This window comes from Cyprinodon variegatus, unplaced genomic scaffold (assembly GCF_000732505.1).
Source record: "Cyprinodon variegatus isolate N-32 unplaced genomic scaffold, C_variegatus-1.0 Scaffold203, whole genome shotgun sequence".
Taxonomy (NCBI): Eukaryota; Metazoa; Chordata; class Actinopteri; order Cyprinodontiformes; family Cyprinodontidae; genus Cyprinodon; species Cyprinodon variegatus.
Window position 1 is genome coordinate 33476 of NW_015150656.1, and position 10933 is coordinate 44408.

Sequence of the window (10933 nt, forward strand, 5' to 3'; positions counted from 1 at the left end):
TATTCAAAAACAATAAGGTGATAGCTTCAATGGGATTGAGATAGGATCCCAGCTTTCATCTGCTAAATGAAATGAAATTTTTTCTAAACAAACTTTTTCTTTTAAATACTCAAATTTTTACAGCGGAATTTATCAGTTTTTCTTGAGTTCTAATTCAGATTTTATAGAAAATGGTAATTTAAACTTAAATAAATTTAAAAAAAATGTGTAAAATTCCTAAAATATTAATGTATATTGACCTCATAAGAAATAGAATTTTTATTGAACCTCATTGAAAAGAAATGTCACTTCATGCAGCTATATTAATATATTTGAACCCCTTGCCTTTTTTTTATTTCATGCTTTTCTGGGCCCCCATGAAAACACTCTGGCCCCCTCCTGGCCCCCTGGTAAATTTGGTCTAGATCCGCCACTGTTCCTCCCCTTAACTAGACGTGGATATACTTTAGTACATTCTGCTGTAAAATTAGTCCTATATTTTTGTTATTTACTCGAGGATTGAACCTCTGCCATTTCACATGATGCACAGCTTTGAGTGGTAACTAGGTGACTGTCAGAGAGTAACCCGGAGAAACTCATCGGACTGATCCAATCAGCTCTCTGACAACCAGTCGCCTGGAACGCTGGTTGGACAGAGCATCGCTTTGGACAGAAACGCTGCACAGGTTTCACCAGCAACCTCCTCACACCCCGCTCTCTCTTGTTGTCAATCGCAGTAGTTCTAATCCGCACATGATGCACAAATTTTTGTACTGCCCGCTCTCACTCACATGAAAAAACACCTCACATAGTCTAAAATCCGGGATAATTTATCCGACTTGCGGGCATCCTTGAACAACTATCTATATCAGGGAGACTCCGGTAACTTTCGGGAGATTTGGGTTGTCTGCTTTTAGGTAACTGTAATTAAATCTTTTCTTAGGACATCTTTTTCTGAGCCATTGGACTTACTTCTAACAAGTTTCATTCAAATTTTAGAGCTCATCATAGCACTGAAACAGCTCTGGTGAAAGTCACGCATGACATTCTCATAGCTGGTTCTGTTAGATCTTACGCCTGCATTTTATAAAGTTGATCAAAGTATACTTTTAAAAAGGTTTTAAAAAGGGGAGCAGCACTAGACTTTTAAATGTTAATTCCTCAACAGATTTCAGTTTGTCCATGTTGATAACATCTTAACGCTCCAGGGTTATCTGTGGAATACCACAGGGATCAACACTAGGGCCAATTTTCGTGACTGTATATATAAGCTTCCAATTGGAATTATCTGACAGCATTGGATTAATTTCAGGTTATGCTGATGATACTCATAGGATATAAAAATCCCTTATTGTCCCATAAATTCAGATTGATTTGACCTGTTACATCAACTACTGACCCCTTACATCATCTACAGGCATATCTGCATTCAATTGGCCCCCAACAGTAACGTAAAAAAGCAAAAACAAAAAAACTTGGTGTTATGTTTGATCAGCATTTGTCATTGAGATCCTAAATTTAAAAAAGTTTCTATAATATGTTTCTATAATCTCTGAAATAATAAAAAATATTCTGTATAGGGGTGACACTTATAAATTATCACACATCTGTAACTTCAAGGCTGGACTATTGTAATTCTTCACTATCAGGATGTCCATAAACTGTTGTCAGGGGCAGATTTAAGAAATTTGGGGCCCTAGGCAAATAAGGCAGGGGGCCCTCTGAATTGAGAAGACAACACATAAAACAGCCCCATTCTACAGATAGAGAAATGTTAATAGAATAGACATCCATTATCTGTTCTAGGTTTTGTCCCTCTCTTCGTGTCCCTTTTCTTCTTGTTTTCCTCTCCATGTTTTGTACTCAGCTGACTTTTCATGCTGTCTCTAAAGGAATGAAAGATTTTTTCCAAGCACTAAGCTCACTTAGCTGATTGCTCCTTCCTGTGTTTCCAAAAAGGCAAAAGTAAATAACCCAGTCCTTCTTTTCACTGTAGACAAGCCATGATCTGCTTATCTGTTCTCCATTTTTCATTTGGATGAAATAATAGCTGCATGAATCATGACAGCAGACAAGATAGAGGAGAGCAGGAGGCGGGGTTACCAATCTACTCGCTCTGGAGAGCAGAGTTCGCTGCTTCTAGATGTTGTCGCCAAAGTCTCCAGTAGCAGAAAAAAGTCATTAGATTTGGCGCTAGGTGCTTTTTAGAAATCAAAGTGCTAGAGGGGTCTAAAAAGTCGCTAAATATAGCGACCAAAGCACTAAGTTGGCAACACTGCTCTGTGCATCGTTTGTTTTCAAATGGTTTGGTGCTGTCTGTTTGGACCTTTCTGAACATTTGCAGCAAATGGACTGATCCAATATGGTGGACACACTTAATATTCTAAGCGTTCTGATGGCATTTTAGTGAAAGGATTTTTATCAAAAACATGATTAATGTGCACAAATAAGGACTGTAGTTAAAAGCTGGTAATATTCTCAGTCATCCAGGTCACAGTCAGTTAAAAAAAAAACAAAAAAACTTTGTTTCCAAGTTTGAAGGCGTTTTGCTTCCCATCCAATAAGCTTTTTTAATTCAAAATATCAGAACTAGCGTTGAGTTGTAGTTAAAAGCCTTCAGCTGATCCAAAATGCCGCTGCCAGAGTTTTGGTAAAAGTTACAATGAGGGATCATATTTAAACTAAATTATCTCCACTTAATTTTCTCTTTTTAAAACAATTTATAAACGCAAGGTATTGATATTATCTTCATTCCTCAAAGCAGCTGGGAGGTGTGGATGAAAGCAGGCAGCAGGTGGCAGCACTGCGACATTCCTTTGGTCTGTGTGCCCAACCCGAAGAAGAAGGAGGAGAAGAAGAAGAAAGAAAACAACAAACGGGAAGTCTGACCCGGAATAACAAGATGGCAGGAAATGGGGGATTACAGGTATTGAAAACAGACAAAAAAACTAATTTTATTTAATTTTGCTCAGATTTCCATGAAGGTTTTGGAAGAAGCGGTTCATTAAAATATCCGAATGGATTCTGTTGGAGGATTTAAAACACGCAGAGATTTTCTGTGGACATCAGAGCATAAACGCTTCAAAGTTTAGCTTTTTGCTAACACTTTGATTTTCACCAATATTTTTTTTACAGTTTTATCGACAGGAATAATTTAGTTAAGTTAATAAAATGTGTTTTTGACGGAAATAAACGAGAGCTGCTGATGCTTTTGCTCGTTTGGATCAGTTTAATGATCGAACTCTGAAGACTGAGAAATAAAAGGTTTATAGAAGATATTCATGAAAATGCCGATGATAGAAATTTGTATTTTTATTAATATATATGTACCCTCCATAATGGGTCTGCCATATGTTCTAGCTACAAAAGATTTGTGCTTTGATTCATAATAGAGGACAGGGTTCGGTCTATAGATCTAAATCAGGGGTTTCTTAACCCTGGCCCTCAGGGGCCACCGTCCTTCATGTTTCACACATGTCTCACTCAAATGCTGCAAAAACCTGATGATTGCCTTTTCATTCAGGTCAGGTGTGTGAAGGCAGGACATTGGGCCCCTGAGGGCCAAAGTTTAGAGACTCTGATCTAAATGACCTTCAGGCATCTGCTCATCAGACTGAACTGGACCTTTAATGATCACATCCAAGCTTTTAAAAGATGCTTTCTCTCTGCATTCATCTGGTTCTGTCTGTCTGAGCTCACCTGCTGTTTTATTTTAAATGGAAATCATTGGTGATCATCGGTGTGGTTATTTTGGGGCCTTTTGTTTTGCCGCTATCACTGCTTTATGCAAAAATTTCTTCTGTGGAGGTCTGCTCAGGCAAAGTTCTGTAGAACCTGCTTTTTTTGTGGACCAGGGCAGAAGTGGAAGATAAAAAGTAGTTTGCAGACCCCATTGATGGATAGAGGGATGCTTTATTGTTGCTGCTGTAACACAACACAAGACAAGCCTGTTAAATCATAACGTGATTCGTATTGACCTGAACCAGGTTCCATCTACTTGACAAAATGTCCTCATGCTTGGTTCTAAGAAGCCTATCCTGTGATCTCACTGAGGAGCACAGATGACCACTAAAGCCTGTACTCTGGTAGGTAGGGTTGTCATCAGGCTAAAACTTTAAAATCTATTTCAATACCCAATAAAATAATTGTTCCTCGATACCATGGAGATGGAAAAGTAAAAAATACTAAAGCTGAAACTAACAATTATTTTGCAAATCGATTAACCTGTTTTTTTTTTTCAGTGTATCAATTAATAATCAGATAGCCAATGGTTCCTTAAATAAGACCTTTTTACGAAATTAAACCAGGTGAAACTAAATATTTTCCTCTTGAGGAGTTCTGGATGGAGCAGATTGTCAGACGAAAAAGTTATGTGAAATGCAAAATGTTTTGGACACTTTTTTTTTACAATCTTGGTATAATTACTGCTCTCAGTGGGTCGCTCTGTCAGCTAAAGGCATGTTTTAAAGTCTCTCTACTCCAGTTAACATTTGATCAATTAATAAATTAGTTGACGATTATTTGAATAATTAATGAATCACGATTACCCGGTTCGACCCCCACTGCCTGCACTCTGGGTCTCTGAGCAAAGACCCTTAAGCCTGCACTGCTTCCCGAGCGCCGCACAATGGCAATGGCTCCCTAAGAGGATGGCTTAAATGCAGAGGTGAATTTCTCCAATGTTAGATCAATAAAGTCCAGTTAGTATTAATCAGATTGTTTCACCCCAACAAAAATATTTTTATCTATATTAATAAGTCCCCCTTTTCAATCTCAACATGGAACAGGCTTTGCCAACAGAGTCACATACGCTAGTTAAATAAGTGTGCAAATAAATGCAGAAAATATCATCCAAATTGAACATTATTTGACAATACTTTAAGTTTACCTCAATGTATTATTTTAATCTGCCTGTAATTAAAATTAACAATAGCAAATATTTGCAAGGAACACCCTTTAGTATTGAAATTATGTCAAATTAGTGTTGGATCCACATGCAGCTTCTTATTATTGATATTTATTGGAGTATTTTTTGACAACCCCAGTGGTAGAGATGTTCAAAATGTTAAATGTGAGTTATTATTAGTAATATCTATGTTAATATTTGAATAGCTGCCCCAGAGCTCAGATTTACACGGCATCTATTCAGAAGGTTGGTTGGGATCCCTTTTTTTTTTTTTGGCTTTAGTTGCCCTTATTTTTGTTACGATTAACCTCCTTTACATGATGCGCTGCCCAGAGGCCTGCAGGCAGTTTGGATGCTATCAGGCTGTCCATGCACAGCTTTACAGAGTTTATTATTTTGTGCAGTGCCCAGACTGTCCCTAAACTACCAGTGCGACTTCTCCTCTAAAACTCATTCACTGCAAACAGGCTGGAGCCTCTTCAGATACAAACACACTTATAGACTGGAAGTATATAAACTAGACATGTAATGTGTGGCAGGTGATCAGAGGCTGAAGTTTTAGAAAAGTTTGTTACTATTGAGATGCCTTCCTCACATCCAGCCGGTGTTGGTCATGCTGGGACTGTTGGTCAGACGTCCGTAGGTCTGAGGGGAGACCAAGGTCTGCAGGTTCAGCCACTGTGGGCCGTTCTTATTGTTGATCTGTTAAGTTATTGAAATATCTCTCCACCTTTCTCTGATGGTTGTTCTTCTGAAGGTTGCGTGATTGTTGCTGTCCGTCTGGTGGCGGCCGTCCCTCTGCTTGTAGCTGTATCTCTGATGGTTGTTGTCTATGTGATGGCTGTAACCTTCCTCTGGAATACTGTGGAGGTACGTACTGACCGCTCATCTCTGTTGGCAGGAATCAGGCCTGTAACTCCGACTTCAGCATCTTGAGCAGCTAGACGACCGCGGGGTGCTCTGCCACCATCAGCATGAACCTCCAACAGCCCGGCCCTCTCATCCCCGCCCCCGTTCATCCTGATGTTGAGATGAAGCCGCTGCCCTTCTATGATGTGCTGGACGTCCTCATCAAGCCCTCAAGCTTAGGTCTGTTGTTTCCAGGTTCCTTTTTACAACAGGAGATAAACAACTTTATTCCTGACTGGAGCTCTAAGTCTGACAGGTCTGATGTGATTAAGGATGTTGGGACCCAATATTGATGCTTTTATTTTGAAACTAGTTTTAAAGTGTTGGATTGCACTGCAAAAAAGGATATAGATTTAAGTAAAAATTTCTTTAAAATAAACATATCCTTAATTTCAGAAGATTAAATGATCTGCATATTGAATGAGTTCTAATATTATGCTCTAGATAGGATAATAGTTTTTTCTTATTTGTAAATAGTAAATCATCTTACAAATTGTCTTGCATATCTGCTCAAAACAAGGGAAAAAAAACATATTTCAAGCAAAAACAGAGTTAAAATAAACTTTTGGCAGTAAATAAACTAGATGTTAAAGTTAACGCTGCATGTATTTTAGTATTTATTGTGTCCTGTGTTTTAACTCGCCTTCTGATGTTGATTAGTTGGAAGTTTAGGTTGGATCAGCAAACTGCTCTTCAACATATATTAGAGGTCGACAGGTACAGGTGTTTTAAGACTGATACTGATTATTTTAAATCATGAATCGATCCACAATGGTTACGCTGTTGCTGGGTTAGTTTATTCCTGTTTTTGGACCCGATGTTGTTTTGTTTTCCCTTCACCTACTGATAAAAATGGTAACAAAAATGACACACGCCTTAATTTAAAAACCAAAGGAAACATTTATAAAGTAATGAAACACGGAAGGTGATTTTTAAGAATCAGAACTCGTGCGTGTTTGAACCAATGCTGATGAAAGAATAAATCGATATCGGCCCAAAATGTCCACCGGCCAATGCATCAGTCTAATTTACCAAATGACTGCTCAATGTTTCCAGGAGCGAGTACTTCACAGAGGTACCATCAAGAGAAATACTTCATTTTCGCGCTGACACCACAGCAGGTCCGAGAAATCTGCATCTCCAGGTACGCTCAGGTCGTCTCCATCTTGTCTCTGTGGAGGTCTTGGACTATTTTTTAAAAATGCTGCTGTTTCTGTTTTCCAGGGACTACCTGCCAGGCGGCAGGAGGGACTACATGGTTCAAATTCAGCTAAGGTCAGCGCTCCACACCCTTCTGTTCATTTTATACTGATCAACGAAAGAGATGAATGCATTTAGATTCCTGTTTCCTACAGGCAGACATTGGTAGTATTTCAGCTGCTCCCTAGAAACGAAAAATAAACATTTATCAATAGTTTTTAAAGTTCAGATCCAGAAGTAATGATATGCAGCTGAGGTTTAAGATAGGTGGAAGACGCTGCGCAGAAAGCGGAGGTTAATCCGCCTTTAATCCAACATTTTGTCACAATAACAATCTCAGGTTTTTCATCTGATAATCATCAAACTCTGAATTTTACCACAAGGCAGTTTGGTTTTAAAATATTTTACTAATTTTTAGAACCAGTACAACAATCGGCAGGGAACATGTTAATGATTCATGTTTTAAATTTATCTGACTGAGGTTTGTGTTTCAATTCAGTTCAGTCAAGGCACTTTAAAAAAAAAAAAATTCAACCAGATCATCCAGTCAAATTGATTCAAAGTTTCTATCTAAGGAAAACCAGTTGATTGCATCGACTCATTGACTCGAATGCAATCCTTCACACACAACATGCTTGTAGCGACAGTGGAGAGGAAAAACTCCCTTTTAACAGGAAGAAACCTCCAGCAGCTCCAGGCTCAGTGTGAGCTGCCATCTGCTGAGGCCGACTGGGGTTCAAGGAGACAGAAGCAGAGACACAAAAGGAAACTATAAACCAGCTCCATAGGCGGCCCCGTCCGTCCGTCCATCCACCTGTCAGTCCATCCATCTTTTTCTGCTTATCCGGGGTCGGGTCGAGGGGGTAGGAGCTTCAGTAGGGAGGCCCAGACGTCCCTCTCCCCAGCCACCTCCCTCGGAACGTGTTCAAAGCTCTGCCCGAGATGGGAGTTAAAGCTCCTTCTCACGGGGGAATCTGCCAGACGTTCCCACCAAACCCTCACAATACTTTTGGGCCTACCAGATCTGACCGGCGTCCTCCCCCACCATCGGAGCCAACTCACTACCAGGTAGTGGTCGGTGGAGAGCTCCGCCCCTCTCTTTACCAGAGTGTCCAAGACATGCGGCCGCAGGTCAGATGAAACAACAACAAAGTCGATCATTGAACTATGGCCTAGGGTGTCCTGGTGCCAACAGCACATATGGACACCCTTATGCTTGAACATGGTGTTCGTTATGGACAATTCATGACAAGCACATAAATCCAACAACAGAACACTGCTCGAGTTCAGGTCAGGTGGGCCATTCCTTCCAACCACGCCTCGCCAGGTCTCACTGTCATTGCCCACGTGAGCGTTGAAGTCCCCCAGAAGAACAAGGGAGTCTCCAGTAGGGGCACTCTCCAGTACCCCCTCTAAAGACTCCAAAAAGGGTGGGTAATCTGAACTGCTGTTTGGCACATAAGCGCAAACAACAGTCAGAACCCGTCCCCCCACACGTATGCGGAAGGAGGCAACCCCTTTGTTCACCGGGGTGAACCGCAACGTACAGGCACCAAGATGAGGGGCAACAAGTATGCCCACTCCTGCTCAGAGCCTATAACCAGGGGCAACTCCAGAGTGGAAGAATGTCCAGCCCCTTTCAAGGCGGCCCCATCCAGGAAACAATCAGCCAGGCAGATGAGCTCCGAGCCAGCTTCCATGTCAGAGGATGAAGAGAGCACATCCAGCCAGTCACAGTCAGAGAAACAGGACTACACTGAAAAATAGGCTGAGCTAAAACGTCTAACAAGAACAGATCAGATGAAGCTACTATGAGAAAAAGCAGAGAGAGCGGAACGTTAGAGATTGATCTAACAAATTCTGCAGAATAGGAGAATAGAGATAGAATGATGAAAAAGGGGTCCCTATGTCCTCCAGCAGTCAAAGCCTATAGCAGCATAACTATAGAGATAGCTCAGGATAACCTGTCCACTCTAACTATAGGCTTTATTAACTCTTTTTAGAAAAGAACATTGGGGTGAACATGAAACGTTTCCAAAGCATAATTCATGAAATATAATTCATCCCTTTTGCTGGAATGATAACTGAGCTTAATTGCCTGAGATTGATTCTATTTGATTAAAACATAATCTGTGGGATTAGATTGGATTGGATTAGATGAATGTCAGCATATTACCCGAATCTGACGCATTAAGTGCCTTGATGATATTTATTGTAATTAATCAGGATACTGATGCTGAATTAAACTTTTTTTTTTATATTACAGTATTCTTTAGGTTTAACTTCTGATCAGGATTCATATAAGAAAATCTTTCACCTTCCAGGTTCTGCTTGGCGGAGACTAGTTGTCCTCAGGAGGATAATTTCCCCAACAGTCTTTGTTTGAAGGTCAACGGGAAGCTTTTCCCTCTGCCTGTAAGTTCTTCCTCTCCACCCCTGCAGGAATATTAACACCAAAGTTTCTTGGAGGAGAAAAAAAAAAAGAAAAGGCTCCCATCTTCTCTTTCTGCAGGGCCTGGCCCCCCCACCGAAGAACGGAGTTGAACAAAAGAGAACAGGAAGACCTCTAAACATCACCAGCCTGGTGCGGCTCTCCTCCGCCGTGCCAAACCAGATCTCCGTGACGTGGGCTCCAGAAATCGGAAAGGTGAGGCCAACTGGTCTGAACCAGGCCTGCTGGTTGGACTGGATTCTGTCCGTTTCCACTGGAACCAAAAAGGCTCCGATTGTGAGGAACCTGAACTTCAGTGTCTCAGTTGGGGAAATATAAATGAAGCCAATTTAAGTTAAAGCTGTTTTAATGTATAAATTTCTCTTTACATTTCTAAATATCGAAAAGCAGGAAAATATATATTGTTTTTTTAAAACCGTAGGAATAAAAACATGAAAAATAATTACCGGTAAGTAAAAAAATGGATATATCATTATAAAAAAACTTGCCTCTCAGTAGAATAAAATGTTGGTTGAATAAGTGTCCAAATACATGCACAATGAATAACCCAAATACAGCACTGTTTGACCATATTTAAAGGTTATCTGTGGTTAATTATTTGATATGAACATAATCTAGAAATCTAAAATTAACAGCAGAAATATTCAAACTCATGTGAGTTTCTGTATCTGGATAGGACTTTTTAGTATCGATACCTTTCATAGATATTCTTGTCCATGCTATAGATTGCTTTTGAAAGTACTTTATTAAAGCACAGCCATAGAAAGTTGAGTGGAAGGACAAAGTGTGTTAGGAATGGGCAGCTGCAGCCCTGAATATCAGCAGAAATCTATTCAGCTTTAAAAGAACAAGGAGGCCGTAAGCCAAAATGAACCAAACAGCTAAAATTAAAGGTTTACTTTGGAACCTAAAGAAACAGGATGTAGGAATACTTTCTATGTAATGTGTGAAAAGGTTTACTCTGTCTGCTCAAACGTTCTCCTTAAGCCCCTGTCACATCTTGCAGATTTAGCCTGCGTATGCCTGATGTCCCCGAATCTCCTAAAACGCTGGCATACGGGGAAATGTGTTTTTTCAATTTTGGGCGTATAGAGTATTCATAACGAGTCCAGAACCTCTGTCCAACGGCGGCCTAACTTATGCATCATGCACGGCAGCGTAATGCCCATGAAATGATACACAAGCCAGTGTAATAGGGGGGCAGCGATGCGCCCGTCCAGTAGCTGGAAGTTAGAAACACATTCAGCGCTCGTCTGGAACACGTCAGATACTTTGATATGTGTTGGAGAGAAGTTCCGGTTAACCATATGTTATGCAGAAGTTACTCGGAGGTTTAGGATAAGCTAGACTCCACGACTGATAAGTAACTGACACTGAACTTATGTCAACAATCGGATAACTTACCTGTAACTAATGCCCTAAGCATGGCATACGCTGGAATACGGGATTACATTTTCTGACGTACTTGCTGTAGTTGATGTGTGCTG

General features: G+C 40.3%; 1 protein-coding gene across 1 annotated transcript in view; it reads left to right on the top strand.

The window, feature by feature from the left end:
- The first annotated feature begins 2777 nt into the window (after positions 1-2777).
- LOC107088012 (E3 SUMO-protein ligase PIAS2-like) overlaps positions 2778-10933 on the top strand; it is a 30292-nt gene continuing 22136 nt past the window's right edge. The window contains exons 1-6 of the mRNA XM_015379907.1: positions 2778-2905; positions 5787-5974; positions 6851-6938; positions 7019-7069; positions 9319-9409; positions 9507-9641. Coding sequence (XP_015235393.1) covers positions 5860-5974; positions 6851-6938; positions 7019-7069; positions 9319-9409; positions 9507-9641 — 480 coding nt within the window. The 5' untranslated portion in view covers positions 2778-2905; positions 5787-5859. The remainder of the gene's footprint in view (positions 2906-5786; positions 5975-6850; positions 6939-7018; positions 7070-9318; positions 9410-9506; positions 9642-10933) is intronic.